The following is a 26,711-nucleotide window of genomic DNA, read 5'->3' as shown; positions in this document are numbered from 1 at the left end:
ATATATAAGATGATAGAGTAAAAAATTTTACAATATTTTATTATAGAAAAATTTTGGATAAATAAAAAAAATTTGATAATACATTTGATCAATCTCTAAAGAGAGTTGATTTTTTATTTTTACGGATTTCGCCGAAAGCTCCTCCCGTTATTCGTGCTGTCGTCCTCTCGTCGCTTCTCGGCGCATTTACAAATCTTTCAGGATGAAGTACGCCACTTCGACAGAGTGCACCGCGTGTCCAGGCAGCGGAAAACGCCGACTAGAACACAGCCAGTGCTGCGAGGAAGAAACAGTTTGCAGCCATTTCGCCTCCTCTCTCACATACGGATGCAGGGGAATGATACAGGACCCGCTTCTCTGGCGAGAAATAGAGGTCAGTTTAACCCAAATGCGGACTGGGTTGGCCGACAGCCAGCGTGCCGTGTTCCCCGAACGCCCCTCGTCGACGAGCACACAAGCGCGTCCAGACTAAATTCTTACTGATATTTTTTCGCCGATATTGCCGAATACGTGGCACGCCGATATCAATTTTCAGAGCCGATAAGTTGATCGGCTTTTCACTCGTTTCCATTAACTTGCAAATCACGCTGGTCCTCCCGGTGTATCTCTGTGATTGACAAAGGGATATGCGATTGTGGATCAATGCTCTGTGATCGAGACGAATTAAACGATTATTTTGCCATCACGATGATGTAATACTGTAATTAACACATATTACAAGACAAACCGATTTTAAAGTGTTGTTTTTTAACTAAAACATAAAAAAAAAACTTTAATTTGAAATACGTGATCCCTAAAACTTTTCGACGCATTCCTGTTATTTTTTGAAATAACAATAATTTTATTACAGTAAATTAATTATTTTCCAAATTAGATACAAATATATATTTATTATATATTTCCCAAAATATCTGAAGTTTTTATTTTCTATCAGCATACAGAAAATTACATTGAATTTCCAATTATTATTTGTCTATCTAAATAACTGGATATTTTATTGAACTTTTTTTATACATGGATGATTGGTTTACCAATCGTAGTTCGTTAAAAGCTTCGATTACAATCGCTTCGACTGTAAACGTGGGAAAATCATGAAAAAGTGGCCAGGTATCACTCTTCAACTGATACGCGTATCACTTTTATTATTTCACTAACCTGTTTTTTATACATATATAGGATATTTCACAAAAATATGTGACTTTTGGAGGACACTTTATATTTTTATTTTCTGATACGATTTTATACTGCTTATCGTAGATATATTTATTTATCTCAGATATTTTTATCTTTCAGACAATTAAATAGGTTACTCTCTATTCAATATAATATGAACAATAAGTATTAAATGTCACACGCGTGCGAAATTCGTCGAAATTTATGATTAATTCGGCCATATCTTTCGCTCTCTTTGCTATCTTTGCTCAGCACCGTTGTCGCCCCTTTTCGTGAGCGAAGCTACATTCGTGCCAAAGCACACCGCGAAGATATATGGGGTGGCGCAGGGATGGTTCGCTCTTAACGAATCCCAGTCTCGAATTATGACCATTCCGCAAACGATCGAACTTTCGCGTAGTAAATTAAACGCTCGGTCGGCCGGTCTGACGAAAATAATTTCATAATCGAAATAATCGAAATTTTGTCGGCGAGGAAGAGAGGACGAAGAAAACATACGGTAGAATCTCTCCGTCTTCGCTTTTCTTTCATTCTCACTGAGTACATACATGTTTGTAGCATATGTTTCGTGAAAAGTTATCCATCGAAAGTGTCGCGAATGGAAGCCAACCGCGAACAACTAAAGAACAAACTTTCGATATATGCTTCTCAATTTATCGTTAAATAATGCTTACAAAATATTTGCGATTGTGTAAAATTTCTTTGCAAACGTGTGATAAAAGATTATAAAATATCTTTCAAACGGGAAATTAAATTAATTTTTGCTTTTTTTTAATAATCACTTAATTGAATTATTCGACTGTTGCGACTACTGTGCTAATTGCGACGAGTCGGCCGATTGTTTATGACTTCAGATCGTTTGGATTAGCAAAAAGTAACTGATCACGAAATAGCAAGAAGCAGTCACTTTAAGAAATAGACGTAATCGTGTCGCGTAAAAGTATTTTTTTCGACGAAAAGAAAAATGGATATAGATAATCAAGAGAATCATGACGATCCTCAATTTGTAAAAGTACTAGAAACCTGTTTGAAGATGGAAATTGCGGAAGGCAAGAAAAAGATGGACGGTAAGTAAAGCGTGGCGTAGCATTTCATATAATGTGATACGCAAAATTATTTTTGTGTTTTGATTCTTTTCTGTATTATTGTCTATAAAATAATGTTGTTGATGATTTCTAGCTAATATGAGAGAAATAACAAAACAGAAGATAGTGATACGTACCGAACTCAATAAAAGAAAGCAGCTTAAGACGAAAGTAGCGCAGATGGATAAGATTAGCGTAATATTGAATGAGACTTTAACAAAGTATGCTACATAATTACCTCTTTTTTGTTATATTTATTTTTGTATTAAATTTGTCATCACATATATCGAAACTTCGTCGTGTTATACAGATTAAACATAAACATTGGCGAAACCTCGGAGTCTCTTGGAATGATAAAAGCAAATATCGATGATAAATACAAATTGATTCAAATGAGGATACAAGAGTATCAAAATATCTTTGTCGAATATAAGGAAACATGGCATACTTACCGGGTTAGTAGCGAATCTCAAGATAATTTACGTTATAATTGTGCAATTTTAGAGTTTATGGTATAAATAGTAATAAAAGAAATTGATTCACAAATTTCTTTCTCTCTTTTTTGTTTTCTCTTTCTCTTTCTCATAGGCTATATACGAGGAATTTCCATTGGCAAAAACCAGAAATGCGGCCAAGATCAATTTACAGAAACTCAAAATAGAACACATGGTCATGGATTATAAGAAAGCAGAGTTGACGAAGATTATCAAACAGAGACGACGTATCGATTGGATTCGCACACGTTGTAAGATAATTGAATTCGCTACCGTGATGGTGGAACAATTGAAATTGGAGAAAAAGTTAATGAAGCTGAAAATAAATGTGGATTATCATAGAAGAGAATTACAATCGATAGAAATGGAGGTTTATAAAGTTTTAAATTGATTTTATGATATATATATATATATTCTCTCTTTTTTTTCACTTACATCCGTGACATTCAATTTATCGACTTTTGTAGCTGCAAGTGCTACGTAAAAAAGAAGAGGATCAGAGAAAACTGAGAAAACAGAAAGTGCTTGATATGGGACCGCCAAAAATTAATCATGTACCATATCGAGAAATGTATTCTTCAAATCAAATGCGTACGAAAATGCAACATCAATGGATGCGCGAGACTTTCGATGGTGAAAATTAATTTTATATTTTATACTTTTTAGAAAAAAACAAAATCTTAATTCATGAATGTATATATATATAATGTATAAGGATCTCTATGCATTATTTTTCAGATAATATATCCATCAATACCTTGATCTTAGAAGAATTATGCATAAACGAGAACACTGCAGAATCGCCTGAGATAATAGATGTAGAAGCGATACATGACAACGATTTTAAACGTACTGCAGTCCAAGAAAAATCATCTAATTTAAAAAATATCATTGTTACTGAAAAAATTGAGACGAGCGTCGCTTCGGTAGCGCCGGATGCAGAGGCAAGGATTGAAAAAGCGGACAACGACGTGGACATGAAAATGGATAATGATATAAATATGAAAGAGATCCATCGGGAAAAAAAATCGCAAGAGTCTGTTAAAACGCAAGCGAGTTACTGTACAAACAAAAACTCATTCAAGCATAGCGCCACCAAAAATACACAAGATGAAATTCAAGCAAAAAGAACTCGATATCAAAAAGAAAATAGTGAAGACAGCAGTAATTTTATAATTGCTCCTCAGCCGTTGAGTATTGTCAAAGAAAAATCGCCATCGTCAATTCCGAGAATTGTAAACATAGAATCGGTAGACTACAATATTGTACCGATATCGAAACCCGTTCGACGACCAAGTATCCTCTCAAGCAATATGTTTTCTCCGATGCATCTCGAATGCTGCGATAGCATAAGTTCCTTCGATCAGGGTCTCATGTCAAAAGGTTGTCGTTCTTGCAGCTATTCATCTTTTATTGCCTTTTTTTATACTACAAAATTAGACATATTCACCTCGTAATGCATTATTCCATTTTATGCGCTTATAAATATAATTAACAATCTCTTTTTTATATTTACAGTTTTATAGTTTAATTGTACACATAGATATTACATACATTTAATTGCATGTATTAAATGTGCGTATAGAGCTAATTTTGTAATAAACTTTATCATAGGTCCATCATCATTATACGAAGGATCACTGTATAATTATAAATTATCTCCGACTTCCGACATATCGGTCACATATGCCAACAAGGACATGCAGATGGCTTCTTCTTCAAAATACACTGTGCAACAAAATAAAGATCAGTCCGACGATAAGAGATCATGTATTGAAATTTTCATATTTCAAATATTCAACGTATAATTCATTTCACGATTTTGGAATTCTCATAATTTTCTTTTTCTTTTCAGCATTTCCGTTAAATAGCTTTATAAAACCAACGAAAGATAACTTTACTTTATTTTGAAGAGAAACAGAAAGAAGATTATATATGTAATTATACCCAGTTTATTCTCTTATAATTTTGATAATGTGTGTCAAAAAATTTTATATACTCTACGTTAATTAAGTTCTATCATACATTAATCAAGCAAAATATAAATTTTATCATTCTATTTGTAACTGTAAGAACAAGAAAAACTATATATTAATTATACTAATTAAAATAATATGTTTAAACCTAAAATATTCATCGTATTTTTTGTCGTATTGCTTGCTTAATATTACTCGAGATGGTAGAGTTATTATAGAAGTAAATAATTACCAATGTCTATATGGTCGCAAAATTAACAAGGTTTATGTAATCTCAAAGTAATTTTACTTTCTTACATGAGGTTAAATGGCTAATATACTTCTTGTATAGCGGGTAGATATCAACTGTGACAACTTTGCAGCATATATTAAATAAATGCTCACTCACTGAGTCGCGATTATGTAGCTTCCGCGAGTCTCTCGCGTGTACTGAGCTTCGCAAATTCAGCTCTCGCAATTTTGCTAAAGCATCGAGCGAGTTATACAGTCGTTTACTTCCGCTGAGAGAAGCAAGATAGGAAGAAAAATAAGAGAGAAAAAAAGAAGACATTCTTCTTGCATTCTCCCTCTCTCTCTGTTCACATGTACAAGTGATTGAAAAAAGGGGAAAAAACATTTAGTTTTGATAAAAATAATTATTTTTATATAATGTTATTTTCTGTTTTGCAAAATAATGCGACTTGTATGTAATCACGTTGTGGATAATGGACAATAATAACGCAGTCGCTCTCTTTACAAGTTTTCTTTTTAATTATTTCAGGAATTCTTATTATCGGGTTTCCGTATGATATTTCCACGGCACGCAAGTTTCGTTTCATCTCAATAGAATGTTAATTTTAGAACAGAAAAAAATCCAACACCTTGTTACGTATAATACTATTACATCTTTTATATATCTTGCACATATAATTATCGGTTTTAAAATATTCGTAACAGCAATCAATATTCATCTCGTATTATAGAAATTGCTTTTCGTTCATGTCTGAAAATTCAAAAATTGTTTTTACATGTAAACAATATCTAACTGAGAAAAGAAGAAAATATTCGGAAGCGAAAACGCTCCTCAGTTAAACGGACACGTTGATCCTTCTTCGGTAATCGATAGAAAAAGTATCAAGAGCACGCGATATAAGATATAACTTCCTAATCCATCTCTTCATTCTCCTTCTCGGGTTTAATCACATCAGCCGGCGTAATTGATATAAATTAACTCACTTGCTCGAGCGTTTCATTTGCAAGGAGGAAGAATACGAAAGTTTGTTATTACCTGTCGTAACTTTGGCGGGCCGTCTTCCCTTCCGCGAAAAACGGGGCGGCTTTCTCGGCTTCTAGTCGAGAAATTGTGTCCTTTTATAACCCAATATGACGGTGGGAGGCCGACTATCAAGCTATTTTATTTCAAAAGTTTCGCATTGAAGTACGAAAAAGATAAATGGGACGTTGAATGCCGCAATCGTCGAACGAATGTCTTCCGCCTCGTGAGAGAACTTTAATCGATAATATTATTCAGAAATTTCTTAATCAAGTTTCATTTCGAATATGTGCTTATTACATATGTTTATATATAAATATATATAATATATAGATTATATAATGTAATATTTTATTTTTTTATATATCTCGTATCAAATATCGTAACGTATAATTTATTACAAAAATTTGTATTAAACACAGGAAAGAGAAAACAAGATTTAATCAAAGAGGCGGTTGTAGACTTGTTGAAAGAGATGGCAGAATAAATTATTAAGCGCGATTAAACAAGTAAGAAATTATTTGTTTCGATTAGACAAATGTTATAGTCTCTTTAAGCATATACGATTTGCGAAAATTGCTTTTCTCATCTGATTTCGATGTCACACGAAAGCTTTACGGGTTTTCTTTGCAAGGCGATTTTTCCTTGACCCGTACATATAGTTGAGCCTTATGGATGTGTGACTAGAATATATCGCTTGTGCCTCTGCCAAAAGATAACTCGCCACCGTTCTTCAAGTAATCCTTTTCTTCCCGGCGAAACTGTTATTCCACCGAAAGTGGGAACTTGACACGCTCAATAATGTAAATTTATTAACTCTGCGCAATGTCGCGTATATTTTATCAACGAGAGAAAGTTGCCTCTTGCAAAATCAAATGCATTTACGTATTGCGTATCTTCACGTAATGCTTCTTATGCTGCAGATGTAATTTAGGTCGTTAATTACCCCACGAACACGAGCTAATGGTATCGTTATAACTTATAACTTGTTTGCCTGTAAAGGTGAACATGTAATGCTACCGCATATATGTTGATTAACGTCAATTAATTAAAATAAATGAGACAAGAGATTATGAATCGTACACATGAAATAAATTTTTTTTATTATTGTATCTATTTTTAGCAACATTCCATCCTATTTTTTTTACATAGGTCTCAAATATATAACGGAAGCAATATTTATTGTACGTAATAAATATTGTATAATGCTACAAACTAAAATCTTACACGCTTTGTATCGTGCAGAAATTTCTTACTTTTATAAAAAAAAAAGTGAGATACGTATAAAGCTTCGATATCGGAAAATTAATTATATTAATCCGGTATTCACGCGGGGGGAGGGGGGGAGTGAGCTTCAATCCGTTTTTATTCTCACAGTGATTACTTTGCAAAAGGATTACTTCATAAATATCAGATTCTAATATCGATCAGCGGGGCATTTCGACATAAACGAGAACAGATATATTTTCATTTCGCGCTCGCAATAAAAAGTCCATTGTTGCTCGCGCGAATAAAGGGATGTTCACGTTGCCAGAAATAATTTCCTGGCCGCGTTGTACGGTGTGTACGCGCCGTGTATAAACGCACCTCATAACTTGGGTTAATTACGCCAAACACACACGCGGGTCCCGTGTTTTGGAAAGGGTTGGTTGGTTGGTTGGTTGGTTGGTTGCTTTTGCCCAAAGTGCTACCGAGGCGAGAAGGGTAGGAGCAGCCCCTCGTATATGGGGGGAGTCGAAAACCCCTGGCAGATTAAACGACTACGACGTCGCTGATGGCCTCGCCGGAGCATTCAGTAAATTCCGGCAGCCATGCAAACGACCGTCGTGTATTTTGGCAAACGTTTTACTGCGTGCACGTGGCGAGGATTCCAGCTTAGTTGTCTTGGAGCGAAGACTTGGTCGGGGATTTACTCGAAACCCTTCTCAAATGCCGTACGCACCTGCTTAAATTGTAATTGACAGTAAGATGCGTTTTGGCCAGAAAGCACTTTGCTTTGTTTCGGAGAAATTGTACAATGACAGCGAAAATTTAATTATACACCAATTCTCCTTTCCGAAACATTTGGATTGTTAAGTAAATTTGGCATAAAGCATTAAATTAAAATTGCATTGCGTGCTACATCCATCAGTTATCGTTATCATATCAGTTTCAAGGAGAACTATTTAATATTAAGATAATAGTATTTATAATAAATTATTTCAAAAATACTTCTTCCTATCTTTGGAAGAGATTTTTATCCTCTAAAATTAAAATTAGTTTATTCAATATTTAAACTACGATAATTTACATAAATCATAAAGTATTGGTATGAGTTTCGTCATTTTGACATGGCAATTGGCACCTTTAACGGGTATGCTGAAAAAGAAAAATAAATCCCGTGAAATTAGACGATGCCGAGAAAAGGTGGACACGTACGACTAAGGAACGAATCCGTTTTTTGTCGCCGAATCGTTCGCTCGAACTGCTCTATTTTATCACGATCTGTCGATAACAGGCAGGTCTGACTAAGGGGAGCGTCCCTTGTCTCTTACGTATAGGATCATCTCGTCGGGCACGTCGTAGATTCTCGCGAAATGAAGTGGCTGCTGTACGCGCCAGCTCCGATCGATTTTACCCTTACACAACGATAAACCGCTATGTCAAATAATTTTTTCGCTAATTCACGATATCGTTAGTCTCGCAGATTTTATCGCGCAATTCGAGATACAGATACTCAAGAATTAATGCAATATGTAATAATTTAATTAATAAACAAAGCTGTAATGTATCGTATACAAAACTGTCGCTGAATATTCGCAAATAAATATCAGAATTCCTATCATATTTGTGAGTCAATTAACGAGATCAATATTACAGCCTTCGATCTGTTGCAATTAATTAATACTCCAACACGAACAACATTACATCGCGCTGCAATAGCAGTTGAGTATTTTCATTACAATATATTTTTATTAACGATTCGCATGATGTCCCGATCTTTTTTTCGTTGGCGAACGTGAGATTGAGCGAAATATTTATCGTTAGTTCCTAAAACTTTTGGGAAAACTTTTTTTAGTTTATTTTAATAAACGCAATTTATTTGCGATTGCCATACTTTATGAAACTTATTTATATGATATGGTTTTGATATAAAGAAGCTTTTGTAGAAAATTAAGATTTATTTTATATCAGTTTATGATTATTACTATTCCATACAAATTATTATTTTTATAAATTATATTTACACGGAAACATTTGTGCACACACAATAAAGAATATATTAAATATTAAATTATTACCATAAATATCATCTCGTACATATATTGTGAGATTACAAATAAATTATTTTAAAGCAACTTTTATTTTTATTTAAAAGCGTGCTTTTAAATTCCTATATAATATAAATTTTGTTAATATAATTGCAAATATATTCTCCGTTGGTAATCAATTGCAATAATCCTTTTTCTGATTCTCTTCACGATGTCGACGACACTTCGAATTTAATTTAAATCTATATTATATACATATTATTGAACGTTTGAAATTTCACGATGAAAAACACTCTCGAATATACCGCGTAATATTAACGAAAAGTTTTCTTTGAGAACAGCTATGCTGTAATATCACTCTTCTAACGTTACTGGAATTTCATTCCGTCTTTACACGGTGCGCAGCTGTATCGCAACGACTGATTCGTACGAGGAGAAAGAAAGTAGAGAGGTCGGCCTTTCTAACGAAGTAGAAATTCCTACACATGCCGGCCTTTGCCGGCAATCGCAGCGAAGCGGTTATCGAAGCAGCCTGCCAGAGAACATTGAATGGATCAATTACCGTGCTAGAGCACATAGGCAATGGGAATTGAGACCAAAATACTCGCGGTTGCGAGTTAAACACGGACGTTTGATACACGATTTGGGCATTTGCTCTCTCACACAAATGTATTCGCAGCTCGCGCGCAAAATATTTCATTAAAGTATAGAAGAGGAAATGTTACATTGTGCAAACATAACTTTATTTATCAAGTATTAATACGAGCAGCATAGCCAGTACATGTATGAAAATACTGGAACGCGCATTTTAATAAAAGATTGAACTTTATTTATTTAATTCAGAGAATTTAATGAAATTTTTTTCTATTTACAAACTGATAAAATTTCTTTTAGAGAATCCATATCATCGTCGATATTTGACACGATGACAAACAGTCATTTCGAAATGAGATTGCGAAAACCGAGACTTAATGCCTCGGAATCTCGGATATCATTTCGACCGACTTCAATGATCTCCGCTTTGTCCGGCGATTATCCGTGATTGCGTTAGTTCGTCAAGTGGATATGCATTATATGCATTTATCGGCGCCCCGATGAAAGCCCCTTCGGGCCTTCTGTGCGGGCGGCAAAATTCGAGGGCAAAAGTTTCACTCACGCGAGCATGGACGCGTCTCGTCGCTCCCATCCCCGCAGTCGTCGACAACGTTGCAGACTTTGTTGAGAGCAACGCAGTGCCCGTTGGCGCACTGAAACTCGCTCTGCCGGCAGGAAAGCACCGTGGTCACCGTGAGGATGCAGGTGCAAACGAGCCAATGCATGTCTGAAACATTGTAAAAGTTACGAGCTTCAGTGACGTGGAAAACCTTTGCACATGCAACATTAACAACACTGAATAATTTTTTAGCTGGCGTTACATACGTGTAATATAAGTAACAATACTGATTGCATTTAAATTGCAATTAAGTGCTGCATTTAATTAAAAATGTAAATTTCTGCTGCTACAGCATTTATGGATATTCATATTTAAATATTCAATTCAAAATGTGTGAGACGAACCATCAGATATTTTTTATTAAATAATTTTTTTCTGCGAAAATATTTGCTCGGCCGTAAGTACATAATGGTATTTGAATTTTATGAATAAATAGACAAGCGAATCGATGGATCAAAAGTTAGCAGGATGAAAGCATATTTACACAAAGATTCAGGGGAACCGAGCTTTTCGACATGCAAATAATATATCCATCTCTTTATTCTGCTGTGTAGGAGGGGAAGAATATGCGTTGTTTAAAACGATTAATCGACTTCAAAAGTAAAACGAACTCTTTTTTCATTCCAATAAGTATTTTTATGTGAAAATCCGTGTATTAGCTTTAATAATTAAAAAATATATTATTACATATATGTATATAACTTATGAAATTTGGATATCTTATTGTTTTGATAAAATACTTTTCTTTAAGATGGAACGAATTTAATTTTGTTAATATTAGGAAAACATCTATAAAAAAATGGATAAATAGAAGAAGATAATCCTGCGTCTTATTTATTGAGCTTAATTTACAATTTACACGTATCATTGAACTCGAGCGTCACATATAATTTCTGGGATTCGTCTGGGATTAACAGAGTTACTATTACTAACATAAAAATATTATTGTTTCGGCGATAAAGTTTTGTAACAACGTAAACGCGTAACTTAGTCTTTGAAGTTAAATCGAACAGGAACACGAAAGCTATCAGACCACGTTCTCTCGATTTCCGGCGTCGCCTGAAAGCGTCGACGTCGTTCATCCAATTGAGACGAAACTTTCGCTATTCTCGACTTCCCAATATAACATCTATCGACGTCTTTGTTTTTTTCTTAAAACTGATAAAACTAAGGTCAGGTCGAACACACTGCTCGATTTCGCTAATTACGATGTTATAAGAGTGTTATAAGAGAACTTTGCAGTTTCTAAATTGCGATTTTTTTTATTTGTTTCTATAAATATCTAATAATAAAAAGAAAAAATGTTCTTTTATCTAAATAAATCGCTCACATATTTTATAACTGAATTTAAAATTAAAAAAAAAAATTTCATATATATATATATATATGTATATAATAAAAGATTGAATATTATTCTCCCAAATATATGAAAAAAAATTTTTTTTTTTTTTTGAAATTTTAAATATATATATAATCTTTATTATAGGCATAAAAAGGTCTCTCACAGAATATAAAATCTGCTTATTATCTTTAAATAGTGAACGAGGTAAACCTTTACTAGAAGATATTATCAGCCAATGCATATTTCATCGTGCACCTTCTATCTCAAAGTAAATATAATACCGTTATCACACATTTTTCAAGAAGATGAAAAGATGTGCATTTTTCTTTCAAGCTCAATCGGTTCGATGCTTAGCCAACTGAATCCCGCCGCCACAAAGAGAAAATACAAGTACAAAGTAAGAAAGAGATGCTTTAGTATTCATGAAATTACTATGGAAAACTAAGGCGAAGGGAAATCGGACGGATGAGCGGGGAAAAAAGAAAATTATTCGTTGCGGCGTACATTCTCGCCTCTTCCTCGTTTTGTCGCTGGAGAACTACGCTGGATAAGTTTAAATGTGCACAGCCGTTTCTGGAAAAAAGCAGGAAAGTTTCGCGGATGTCGTCCGGTAAAGAGACGACCCATCTTGACTCCGAGTGCTTTAAATCGCCTTTGCATTAAAATCACGAGAGATATCCGCAAGATGAGGCTGCGTGAATCTTAGATGGATTTTATTGCACATGGTTCGTTACACGCAATATAATGCATGATATAATACAGTTTATCATATAGAAGTTTAATATTCTCTCTATTAGCTTTCTTCATTTTTATAACAGTTTTTTTACATTCCGTGCTTGAAGGTTCTCCAAAGATATTGAGTTTTAATAATTCTTCCGAATATTTTAATATTAAATATTTATTTCTTTGATTAATTTACTCTCTATATGTATATTTAAATATTTTAAAGATCCTGAGGGATAGAGAGAGAGAGAGAGAGAGAGAGAGAGAAAAGTGTATAAAACTGCAACGTTCTACAAGTCAACTATATAAAATACAATTTCCCGTGCTATCATTGCAATATATTTCTACATAATCTTCACGATAAATCCCATTTGAATATTTTCTGCTTATATACGGTCGTAAAAACAATAAACATTTTTAATAAAGTCTCGACGATTGGAACTGTCATCTCGATGCTAAAGTTGAGATTATTGCTTTCCAAGTTTCGCGAGTTTCTATCGCACGTGTCATCGACTTTACGTACGTCAAACGTTATATGGGCGATCAGAGACGGAAAATCTTCAAGATATCTCCGAGACATTGTCGAATATTCGGGCGTTTAATGCGAGGCTCGAGCTTCCGCTACGTCAGCCCTCGCCTGCGCGGATTTTGGCTCTTTTATCCTTTTAGCTCCCAATTTCGCGAGCGGATCCATGAGGCATCCTACGTACCATACTTCTCGCCTCGAATTTCACAAATTTCCGGCAAATTCCTATAAATACCTCGTCAGAATTTAGACAGAATCAATCTCTTAATGGAGGAGCACATATGTATATGTGCGCGTAACTAATACAAATATATTCAACATGTGGAAACTTTTGTTAATCCATCCATTAAATTAAATTTCGAGTTATTTATTGTTATTGTTATTGACTTTATACTAAAGCTATATACTATATATATGTATATGTGTTGTAATTTCAAAAAGGGAGAAAGAAAGAGAGAGAAAGAGAGAGAGAGAGAGAGAGAGCGAGAGAGATGAGTAGATTTTTTATACAAACAAGTACATAAATAAAAAATGTGTTTTAGGCAAATGAAAATGACTCACTGAGATTAACTAATGGTTAATGAATAGTTAATCAATAATTTTACATTTAATTCGTAATCCTTGGTAACTTTGGTAATTCTTGATAATTTTATGAAAACATGAAAAAAAATATTAGTCGTATTCCCTCTATTTTTAAGGTAGCAAGTCAATCGTATTATATAACGTTATCTTTTTAAATATAGGCACACTATATTTAACGTATTAACATGTGTGAAAAGGCAAAAATTTTGGTCTTGATAATATTTAACATAAAGATTGTAGCGTCCAAAATGTAACGATCACTTGTATACTGTTTTTCACACGAGGAACGATGACGCATTATTTCACGATCTTAATATATTTAATTTATATCTGTTTGAGCTCATTAGCAATCTATTTACTAACGTAATGCATGTGTGTGTTCGGTAATGTTTACTGAGTTGACTCAATTAACTATCCGAATTAATTAGCTATCAGCGGCCTTATCTAAGGTTGAGACAGTGTTAATTAATTCGATTGACTTGTAAAAACACAGGCAATGCGATTAATTTTTTTCACAGTTACCAATTAAGCGTAAAAAACAAGATTATTGATTAATTGATTTAACTAATTGATTAATTGATCTGATTGAGTTAACTTCAATTTTTTACTTATGTAAGATATTTTTTACTTATGTAAGATTTAATTACTTTAATTATTGACAACGAGGAAAATATAATTAATGATCGATATATTCGAATTGCGAATGCAAACGCAACATTGTGCGCGTCCGGTTCCGTAAATTTCTCCTTTCGTTGAAAAAAATGTACGGTCGTACAATTTGCATAAACAGCGGATTACTATCGGGGCTGTTTTAGAGATGCAAACGACGCTAACGGACGAGGGAGTGAAAATCGAGAACCTCCAAAAGCAGTTAGTCGCTCTTTTGAATGGCACTCGATGGTAGCATACGAAATTAAATGCAACAAAAGTCTTCGAATTAAATAATTTTTCCGTTTTCACATTGATTCGTCACTGTTCCTAAAAATATTTTTGGAATGAAAAATTCACAAAGGCCAAGCTAGAGAGATTGAAATTAGAGACTGAACTCTCTTGTATGAATATATTTTATATTATTGAAGAAACAAGATAGAGTTGCTAATTATAAAATGTTTACAAATTCTATTTTTATATTATACAATATAGCATATATTAATCCACTCACACAATTTTTCAACATACAGTATATTTAAAATATTTCAAGATTTGTTTCAGATCTACTTTTTATAATCGTCTCCCGTTAAATGTTTGTTTTCTGTATGTGTACATATTGAATGTTTATCTTGGTTAAGAATAGTATCTAGTATAAATCGATTTCCCCCATCCTCTTTTATTTCTTTATCGGCTTATGTCTTATTCATAACAAAGAAAATCTCTTAAAATACATCTTAATGTCATAATTCGAAGAAAGTGAATGAGACCGGATAAAATATCGAGATAAACAAGTCGATCGAATAAAAAGGAAACTTTCCGCGCAATTCTTTCGAAAGTTTTATAAAGCATTCTTATAAGGATTAATAATTGATCGATAGACTTTTTTTATTTTTGCATATCTTTGTAAAATATCATATAAATATAAATATTTGTAATCTCTCTTAAAAATGTATATACAATATTTGTATAGATTGACTGCAATTTAATATTACGAGAATATAGTGCATGAATTAAATATTTTGCTTCTGTCTTTACGTTTTATCGCGATTAAGATTATATAATATTTTTATCTTTTATTTGATATCTTTTTAATATTTTTTAAATAAGTCAGATTTACATTTTTGAATAAATTATAATATTTTTTTATTCGATAAATATAGTGATATTTCGAGCAATATTTACGTACAATTGTTTTTAGAATATTGAAGACTATATGATATTAATAATATAATCTACATTTTTAATATTTACGTAAAGAGAGTTCGAGATAAAATCGCAAGCATTTAAAAACATTAGCATCGAGATAAGCAAACGATTAAACGAGTTAAACTTATCAAATTTATCGCAAATTTTATTGCAAACAGCTAAATTCTAATTCACGTTCAATGCTATACTATTACTATTCTCGACTTCTAATTGTAAGATAAACTAGAGCGATAAATCCACAATACATACAATAAGATTGCACCGTGAGCTTTGTGCGCGTTTCAATTATAATACGGCGAAATTCCGATTATTATCAAGCAAAATCATTAACCGCTCTGGCGCATAACCCACTCACTGATTTCACAATGGCTTTTTGGAAACTTTCTCCAGGTACAACTGCAAACCGAACTTCATCAAAGTTCTCTTCCGCCGACGTCGAATGTAATATCGCCTCGTATATGTACGCGTATATAGGTACGTATATTCGTGTCGAATGTCACGTTTTGCGCGCGCGAATACATGTCGGCAGTCGTCGAAACTTTAAGCTAAAACCACCATCCGTATCTCTTGAACTGAAGCTTCTCTACCATTATGATCGCCGGCTTTCAAATTCAAATAACGTTCGAATTAAATGGGAATTAACCATCTTAATGTTCAGCTGGCAGTAATATAAACCGTGGTCATAATTCACATGCTTCGAAAATACGCGTAATAATGTCATTCCACTCGGAAATGTCATTAATCTCACATGGCTATACAATTTTAATATACTAGAAAATTCAAATTATATATTTCAAGATTGTCTTAATTTATTCGAGTTATTGCATTATTTAAATATTTCAGCTAAATTTAAATAAATTTATATTATATCTTTAAATATATATATATATAATATTTATATATAATATACAAAAGAATATATTTTAATGTGTAAAAAATATAGAATTTCTTTGTATTATTGCATATGTTTAATAATGTGACTTGCCATTAATCAAATTTTTGCTAAGTTATCTTAAAAAGTATGACATTTCGTTAAAAAATATAGTTTAATTCATTCCAATACAATCAGTACATTACATTGTGTATTCTGACCTAAACTTTCTTTCGCTACTTTTTTCTAATGTTCTTTAACGTCCCCGTTATATCATTTTTCACAATGTCTCTCTTCGTCAGGGAGATACGTCACCCTGCCTCCCCCATGTCTAATCTTTTGTCATCGTTTCAGCGAAAAAGAATGCCACGGATGGTTCGCATAAAAGATACAACCTGTGGTTTCCCTCTCTTATTTTCGCTCGCTCCCCTATTTTCTTCACCGAGCAACGACGAAAAATATCCGTGGATTTTTGTCGCCCCAGCCTCCTTCTTTATTTTATCTCCTCTCTCTATCCTATCTCTTGTGACTCCCTTTCCATTCCCCTCTTTTTCTAACTCTTTACTCATACCCATTTTTGTCTTTCGAAGATTACTGCCGAATACAAAAGCATCCAAAATTGTCCTTGAAATGTTGTTTCTGTTCAACGATAAGAGGGAACCGACGCGGATTTCGATGAAAATTCTGCTAAATGGATGTGAGATTGCGCGAGAGAAAGCATTATAACGGTAGATAACAACTCCCGTGTAATTATAATCGACTTCCTATAACCGATAGTGCCGAATGGAATCAAGTTTCAAAATGTGACATAAATATGCCGATAATAAAAGGATTATATAGCATCCTCTCTAATTTCTGCAATTTTAATTATTTTGGAACTTTTCTCTATAAAAATTGTAAATAGCACGATTGTTTTGTGTAAAAGATATATCTTAGCTTTCTCGCTTTTTGAAAACAAATATTTTTCTAGCTGCAGAACATTTTTATATCATAAAATCAAATTTTTTTCCATTTTGGAGTTGTAATAAAAATAACTAGCGTTTCTCAATCTTCTTTTATTGGAATAGAATAATATATTGTGACTTTATTAAATTTTTCCATCTTGCGTTTTAAGATATGCAATGAAATTTTATCATTGAGATGTATGCGTTTATATTGTAGATAAGTCGTATATAGATGACAATACATAAGTATAAAAATACGAGTATATATCTTGATACATGTGAATATATTGGAAATATATCTATATAGATAAATTGAGTAGAATGGAGCTTAATTATTCGTATTTCCGTGGAGTATCGTGGATTTTCGGATAACGAACATAGATATTTGCAAATGAAATATCAAAGCTGGGAATTAATTGTAATGATTAGTCTGTTTCGAAGAAGGTTGTTAATTATTAAATTGTCGACTATGCAATTTAAATTACGATGGAAGTGTCATGGAACTATGCGAAATAAATCTCATTCTTGTTGAACACATGATTTATTGCACCTATAATTTATTGCACATTATGTCTCATAAGGATACGTTAACAATAGCCTTTCATATCACTTCTTTGAAAAATCGTATCAATCAACTCAATTCTGAATTATTACAATTTTTTTATAAAAATATAGATTAATCCATCAGTTCGGTTAAGGACGCATATTGATATGAAGATAAAATAATACCATTTCTTCTTCAATTAAACGTTGTAATTTGTTATAAAATTCGGGTATCGCAAAATAGTTCTACCAATTTTCCGATTTCAAAATTGAAAGAAAAGGGTTGCATAGACTCCGTTTACGTACATATATCTTGATTTCTTCGGGAAAGGGCACGATTTTTCGAAAATTTCTCTCGAATAACTTGCCGGGAAAAGTTTTGGCTACACTCGGCTGTGCCAGAGCAGACACGTTTCATCATTTGAATAATAACGCGTCTTCCTTCAAACGAATCAACTCGTGTACGAGCATGGGGGACGAAGGGGAATGGTAAGAGTTTCTTACTCGCCTGAGGGCACAAAGAGATGTGCGGCATAAATGAGGGATGGTTTTAGGGATCTCGCTTTATTGCGTAAAAATTTCGCACTCGCATAAGATATATATTTCGCATAATTCATGTCAAATTGAAATCTTAGTTTTTTATATAAAATCGAAGATAGGACGATTATATATAATAATATTATATAATATTAATAAAATTATATCACATAATAAATATTTCATTATAATAATACAATTTTTGATATCTCTACATACATTTTGATATAATTAAAGTTTCAATAAATTCACTTTATATAACAATTTCAGATCAGTCTAAATAGTAAGAATATATCAATTATAATCGAGAAATAAAGTAACGCTTTCGTGATTAAAAGGCTTTCACATTTCTAAAACTGCAAATAAAGAGAAAACCTTCCTGAAGCGGAAGAATTATAAGAACATAATTTCTATATGTAGATCGACCCCGTCCGACCTCTAAATTTCTCGATTACAATTTCTCAAGTGGAGTTTTACCAAGGAAAACGGAAGCGACGATCCGGAAATATGTCGTGAAATGCGCGAAGATCGCTAGTCGCAGAAATTGCGCGATGGAACTCGGAGAAATGTTGAATCCAATTTCAAGCGTATATTTTAAAGACGATGGCTTCTTAATAGGGCTATGATCAAAGCGCGATAACGATTTCACCCTAATGCTATAATTAAAAGTACTTGTAAAAATTGTATATATTCTTTAAATGGAAATATTTTAATAAAAGATATGTATGCGTAAATATTTTTTATATAATTCAAATATACGACAATGTCAAAAAGAAACATCGCAGGAATGAAAGAGAATTTTTGTATAAGTAATATATGTAACACAACTCATGCTAGTTTTGCGTTGAAACATAATAAAAGTTAAAAGATAATTTATTTTTGTTCGATCAAGTTTGCATATATGAAAATACCGGGACATTACGAGTTTAGCGAGCGCGTAATTAGCTGATTCAGATCGACAACGCAAATTGCGTGTGGATCATGAATATTAAGCGGACGCGTATCGTACGTTATCGATTACGCTGTGTATATCGTGCCAGATCGATGCCGATATCACGGTGCCAATTAGACGATCATTTTCTATCGCGCTATACATCGAAAATAGCTTTGGCGTACGAAACGCGCTGTTCGATTTCGCCGCGTAATTACTGTCGGTCGAGCCATCCTAAATCTGCCGTTGAACTGAATCGTTCTAATTCGGTGCTGATCGCGATGGCGGTAGTAGCGGTATATTGCTGTGAATAATTTCGTGACGAGATTATTCACGGCAGGCAATAATCGTGTACAAGATTTGTTCTCAGAAATTTATTGCGCGCGAATTAAAATGTAGCTGATAAAAACGAGCTTGCCACACGTGACTTTTATTATGTGAGCGATAAATGCATGAATTGCAAAAAAAAAAAATGTAATTTTGTAATGAATACTGAGAACGTGTATAATTTTTGATAATGCATATGATTGTGGAGGTCGATTCAGGAAATTCTCTCTGTATATGTAATCCGCATAGAAAGGATATATATTTTATGTATTATCAACGTGCTACTCTAATCACAAGAGTTTCAAAGCAAAAGTGTAAAATCTAATTTTGTTAAAATATAGAAGATTGTATTTAGGCGATATCTCTCTTCACTCTTTCTGTACTTACAATATTTTTAATTTAAAATTTTTGTAATGAGGAGCAAACGTTTTGAGTCGTTTCTGGTTTAATCTGGATTATCTGTAAGTAATCGAGTTTTGCAAGAGTTTCAAAGCAAAAATGTCAAATCTATCACAATTTTGTTAAAATATAGAAGATTGTATTTAGGTGATCTTTCTTCACTCTCTCTCTCTCTCTCTCTCTCTCTCTCTCTCTCTCTCTCTCTCTCTATACTTACAATACCTTAATTTAAATTTTTTGTGATGAGAGGGGAACATTCTGAGAGTCGCTTCTGTTTTAAAACTAATCACATTTTGGTTTTAAAGAATTGTACTTCAGAAATAAGAAATAAAAATAAAGATATACAAATTTATAAGAGTAGTTAACTAAGTATTGGATAGAGAACTCTTGTGGAGTTGCTAAAGAAATTTCAGAGAAATGCCCCACCCGATGGGTGATTAGCACGTTCGACAAATTTGTCGTACGTCAAAGTGTCGGTCTAACTAGTGCCGAAGTCATTAGTGTCATCGTCCGACGACAAACTAGAAAATCACGATGCGTCACGTAAAACACCAAACGCGCAAGCGTTTAGTGTTCTCTGTACCGATCGGATTCCGCAAATAATTCGCGGGAATTTCCGACCGAAATTCGGTATATTAAACGTGTGAAATCCGTATCTGGTACATACCAAAACACGATGGACGGCGAACGTTCATCGAATATAAACGTTGAACAGGATGCACCGGAGCCACACAGGCGCCCATCCGGAAACACGAGCATTTCGGGGGTCATGCTATAATAGATAGGATTCATTGTTCTATCTGCAAGATATTAACAAGCTACAAACTATTGCTAACGGATGAAACTGCGCGCCGTTGGGCACCATCCACGAATAGTTGGCATTCAATATCTTTCGGGTCGCTGTACGTTTTTGGAATTTGACTCGGAAAATCAACTCCCCGCTGCATTTACGAGAATTTCAATGTACCGAGATCGCGCAAACGAAAGAGCTTAATATATGTATATTATCATCTTCCATATAGATATTTATTATAATTTCTTCAAAAACCATAGATTCTACAGTAAATAGAATTTTAGAATAATCAATCTTTTCTTAGCGTTAATTTAGTGGGTTGTTATTGTGATTATATACAATCCAAATTAAAATTCTATAGAAATTTATTTGTTTAAATTATAATAAAAAATAATGATTAAATAATAAGTTTAAAAAATTAAATAATAATATCAAAAAATTAAGTTAATTTAAATTAAATAAACTTTTTTAAAATTAAATAAAAAATTAAATAAAATTAAGGAACCAAGTAATATTACATTGTTATGCATAAAATGTTGGTTTTATATCAACGTTTCTCGTAAATTTTCGAGCAAAGAAAATATAATTGAAAAAATTTAATAATATGCTAATTCTCATTTCACGAAATGAGATGCAAAAATTTCCATAATTTTATTTCAATCAAATGTAGGAAGCTTAAAGTTGAAGCGGATAGGATCAAAAATAAGAATTGATTTTTTAACTTTATATTTTAAATGCTAAATTTTTCAAGACATTGCTCGCTTTATAAAATTGTGCACTGAATCTCTTAAACATGATGATTTCTTAAACATTCAATGTGCTAAGATGCAATATAGTCTTCGAAATAGAATTGACCATGTTTAAGGTCTGCGGCAAGTTGTGGAAAGCCTAGTTCCGCGTTTCTATGTTTCGCGGTTTTCCTCGTGAGTAGTTGCAAATTTTCGACGATCGTTAAAACACGCAAGCCAGCGGTTCCGGTGAACCGTCAATCGGATTAACTAAATCCATTTTCGTTTCTATCTGGAGAATCGCGGTCGTTGTTACCGCAACTCTTTGAAGTGCTGTCACAAAGAGTATACCTATGGATTTGAAATGTAACTCCCTCTCAAAGATTGCAAAGTTCTATTGTTAGTTGTTTGTTAGCGCGTTGGAAGATGAAACTATTCCTTTGTAGCGAAATCGCGCCAAAACATAACAGAGTTTATCTGTGAAATTATTTATCTGAAATAGACCTTTACAGCATTACGTAATCTTATATTTTAAACTGAAATATCAGGAAAGCCGATCATGAATATATCTGATTTATTGTTCTTATATAAAGTAAAAGAAAACTTTACGTTTGTTTTACAATTAAAATTTATTTTACTTAAGTTTTCTTTTAATTTTACTTATATTTTTTTCTTTTCAAATCGGTATAATTCTTTAAATAAGTAATTTTTAAATATTCAAAACATAGTTATATAATACTATGACGAAGAAAAAATTATAAATCACGCAACAGGGCAATTGGTGGAAAAATCGACTGACATAAAATTCACCGTTCGTATTTTCTTCTACGGGAAATACGCAGTGCGAAACGCCGATCAACGAAAACGAATTTGGAACGAATTCGCACGTTATAACGAACGAGGGAATCGAGAAAACCAAATTGCACAGAAAGATACGAGATACGCAGCAATGTAATAAAACATTGCGTATAAACCTATTGCGGAAGCGTCAAAGGGAAATTTTCGATTTCGATTTTCTCTGATACAAATTTCAGCCAGCTTTCGACTAAATAAAAGGGTCAAAACGGTAACTGGCATCATTGCACAATTTACGCGAGCATAGTCGTGGATCTATATTTCTTTAATTCGGAAAGTGTCTTTGAAGATTGTTGAATAATAGATTTTCATTAATCAAATTTATTTCTAATAATTCTATTCCTAAAGATAATTGCATTTATAATAATTGACTTAGTGTCGTCAAAATACACAATTTCCGTACTTTATTATAAATTAAAGATAATTATAATTTAATTTCTAAATATTAGCTAACAAATATTAGCTTTTGCATAACGTTCTTAATATCTTATTTTCTGTGAGAAGAAGAAGATACATAGTACAGAGAATAATCATAAAAATTACATTTATCATTAATGATAATTATCAAAAATTGCGTGGAAATATCTCTTTTTTTTTACCAGAAAATTATTACATCTTTAATGACTGAACAAGATAGAAAAGAAGCAAAATCAACGTAAAACGAAGCCCATCTCAAAGTACATAATACCTTTTTAATTCTTGATAATGTCTCTCGATAATATCCAATGAACTTTATTATATATATAAATATTATTATTCGTTTGTATTTCGAATAAATATTATTTATTTTAATAGGATTCGCGAATATTATTCTATAATATCGAACGAAGTCGCACAAAGTATTAAAACAAGAACTGTATTTAATTATCAAACCGATTACAAATTGCTTTGTATAATTAAAATATTTTCTTTCATATAAAATATAAATATCGAAAAGATTATATAATATGCTCAAGAGTTTATAGAATTTTTATTCGTTATAATCAAACTCTTTTTTCTTAAATCCCTTCTCTGCCGATCCGCTTATTACTTGTCTGCAAGGGATCCTTTGTTTGAATCTCTTTCGGCAAACTTTGCTTTTACGAGCGGCACTGGGAAAGTAATGGTTTTAGGAATTGTTCGCTTACAATATCTGCCACGTTGCGTATCCGATGCTTTTGGCAATTAACGGATAATTGAATTAATTTCCTAGCAAGATTGCTCGTGACTTTGATACAACTGGGAATTCAAGTTCTAACATTTATACAGACCTAAGCTAGTGTTAAGATTATGAATGAACCCCTTTCTTCCAATCAAATCCAAGTTATATGTCAAAAGAGCAACAAATCACAAAAGATATTTCTCGTGTTTCATTGTAATTTTCAAAATATGTATACTTTTATATAAGTGTTTCAAAATTTTTTTATTAGATATATCAATTGAAAATTGTATTCGCGCATTTCGTGAATGTTTCTTTTTCGTCATTATTTAAATGAAGAATTGACTTGTAATTTCTTCATCTTCTTTGCGTTCCCTTGATCAGAGGAGGAAAAAAAAATCGAAAGACGATATAACATGATAGTAAAGTTCGATCGAAGATCGTGCGGATCTCATTCTCGCCGATGCAAGATGAAATAGAAGGCACTGCGAAGGTGCCATTTCGCAGCTCGGGTAAAGGCGGTTATTGCGTTTTCCAGCTAGATCCATGAATGGAAGTACCGTCCGTGAACAAACTAGACTCTTCTTAACCTTAGACTCAAATAAGAGAAAAGCGAAAATTCGAAATGTCTACCGGTGCAGCAAAATCGAAGTACCCGCCAACAAGTTGCAATACTCAATCCGATTTAACGAAAGACGAAACAAATTCCTTCTTCTTCAGTTCGTTCTCTTATCCGCTACTTCAAGAAAAAGAAAATACGCGCTACTTCTTACGTCGCTAAGTTTAGCTTTCAAATCGCACTTGAAAATGCACTTGAAACAACTGCAGCTTCAATCGTCGTATATCTTTTAATTTTTGTTTGGAAATTGTTTCTAAATATTCTTAAAAATTTTGAAATAGAATGCTTGAATGTATAATAAATATATAAATATATAATATATAATAGATAATAATAAATATATAATAATAAATAGATATAATTGTAAATAGATAAGAAAGAGATATATAATTATTGATATAGGTAAGAATTCAAAAATTCATATAACTCAAATATTAGATTATCATCAATCATCCACGTGTTTACTTTTGTCACTGGCATTAAGCGCGGAGGTGGACAGATTCATCCGGCCGACGAGAAAATTGTTCTGTCAGCATAGTCTAAGCTTTAAAGCTTTAGGCTATACGTACTGGCTTTCTCACTCCTCAACTTATTAAGCTGCCCAGACACGAACTCTCGACGGTGACTAATTGTCGTTGACATCCGAATTAAACCGCCGAATTTTGATTCTTCTTTGATTCTCCTTTGTAGTTCAAACGTTGAAAATCGTTTTAAGAAAAGTAAAAATATAGAAGTTATATAAACGTTAAGAGCTATTCTTGGCTTTCTTGATTTAATATTTAAAAGATTGAATATTTAAAAGATTTTCCTCTTCTTACCTTTTTTTCTATAAATATCTTAAAAAATATTCACATCGTTAAATATTTAAAAAAACGATAGATAATTTATTATATAATTTTAAAATATTATAAAATAATTTTATACAAATTTTTATTCGTAGGTACATGTGATCTACATATACATATAATGTCATTATTCGGCGGTATTTCCCGGCGCATAAGGCGCGCAGGTACCAAACAATGATTTACTCTTACCGAATATTAAATACGAATATGATATAATCGACTATATTTCTCCATTATTCGCGGACACTTTTACCGGCCCTTGCCGACGCATATTTTATACTAGCAGCTAGATTTATGGCTACTCGCGTATAATAGGAACGTATGCCGTATTTCGGGATAAGCCCGGAATTCGATGCCGTACGGCATCTGAGATAGGAGAAGAGCAGGGATCGATGTGTTCTCTATATAACTTCTTTAAACCGATTCCCGCGCGCGTGTTCCGAAGAGTACTCGACAAAGCCCGAGGATATACGGCCACTTTCCGAAAGTATCGAGCGATACGGAAGAGACGAGAGAGATTTTAAGCACGTCCAAACTTCCGCCAATTTAAAATAATAAATGATGTTAGTCTTCATTTTAATCATTCTTTATACTTTGTTTATTTTTATATCTCGTATATAAATCTATAATCGCGCGTACATAATTTTCGAATACATAATTCGATTGTTCGAACTAATAACATCGCTCGATTCAATCAACTCCGCCAACTCTGCAATTCACGTACTGTATCTCAAATTGTCATTCACTTTGATAATTCGTGCCGCTCTAGCTGTCCGGGTCTTCTTGTCAGGTGCCATTGTTCGTGGGAGCTATTAAATTGAGCAGAGTTCCTCGTCGGTTTGGTGCGTACATGCCGACGTTCAATGAGGCTTCGCCGAGGACTTCCGATGACGTCTGAACGTCTCCGCCACTCTCGGATCACGGTGAGTTTGCGAAACGTATGGCAATGCAATGGAGCGTAGATTAATCCAGTTTACGGTTAGATCGAATGCCGAGCGATTTCAGGCCGATTTCGTCGTCGCAAGCAGGGCTTGCGGTTCATCAAAGATGATGACGAGCTTGGCGCACGACAGTCTGATTTGGGAGACGTTTCCTGGCAGCTGTGCCAGAATGTCGTTGAATTAATTGCAGACGCATTTGTCAAGTTGGTTTTCGCGGTAACATCGAATCGACAGACGTATCGATTATACTGTATAAACGACGTAGATTGAATCAAATAGATAAATGGATAGTGATTTATATTTCTGCGATATTCAGAAGTGCTTATATAAGAGTCCATGTATTAATGAGTCTCTTAATTAACTTGACTGGCTTCACTAATTTAAGAGTACCATAATAAGAGACTGTTACTAATATAATGTGATCGACTTAATTATCAGTCCGATGTGCTATAGAATGCAATATTAATTTCAGCACTCGCGACAAATGTAGTAATACCAGTGCACCATTTCTCGCGCCTCGTGCGTTTGCGGAATATAATTAAATATAATATTTAGAGTGACCGTGTTTAATTTTATAGGGGAAATATCAACGGGCGAAGCAATATGGTATATTTGATGAACGCTCGCTCCGTGTTACTTAATTAACTTTGCGCAGATACAAATCGTTTCTCCCGCAGCCGCCGTAGACGGGAGGAATATGCTGATTTAGAAGAATCGAGAGAAGATTACACGTGGCAAAATCTTCTACGAATAGGCAGTATCGAGA

At 33.3% G+C, this 26,711-nt stretch overlaps 2 protein-coding genes across 7 annotated transcripts in view; one reads left to right on the top strand and one right to left on the bottom strand.

Moving 5' to 3' along the window:
- LOC138939976 (uncharacterized) overlaps positions 1 to 26,711 on the bottom strand; it is a 156,520-nt gene that overhangs the window by 33,911 nt on the left and 95,898 nt on the right. For all 6 annotated transcript variants that reach the window (XM_070308391.1, XM_070308397.1, XM_070308393.1 and 3 more), the window contains one exon: positions 10,388 to 10,552. In XM_070308391.1, the coding sequence (XP_070164492.1) occupies positions 10,388 to 10,552 (165 nt within the window). The remainder of the gene's footprint in view (positions 1 to 10,387; positions 10,553 to 26,711) is intronic.
- On the top strand, positions 1,378 to 4,663 carry LOC138939993 (girdin). The gene is given in 10 exon segments (XM_070308440.1): positions 1,378 to 1,417; positions 1,420 to 1,723; positions 2,134 to 2,240; positions 2,353 to 2,479; positions 2,569 to 2,713; positions 2,847 to 3,122; positions 3,220 to 3,385; positions 3,491 to 4,135; positions 4,367 to 4,522; positions 4,608 to 4,663. Coding segments are annotated over 10 exon segments (2,022 nt in total).

This window comes from Polyergus mexicanus, unplaced genomic scaffold, assembly GCF_030449975.1.
Source record: "Polyergus mexicanus isolate NDT 795.1 unplaced genomic scaffold, iyPolMexi1.0 SCAF_15, whole genome shotgun sequence".
NCBI lineage: Eukaryota > Metazoa > Arthropoda > Insecta > Hymenoptera > Formicidae > Polyergus > Polyergus mexicanus.
This window is presented reverse-complemented; position numbering and strand designations above follow the sequence as displayed.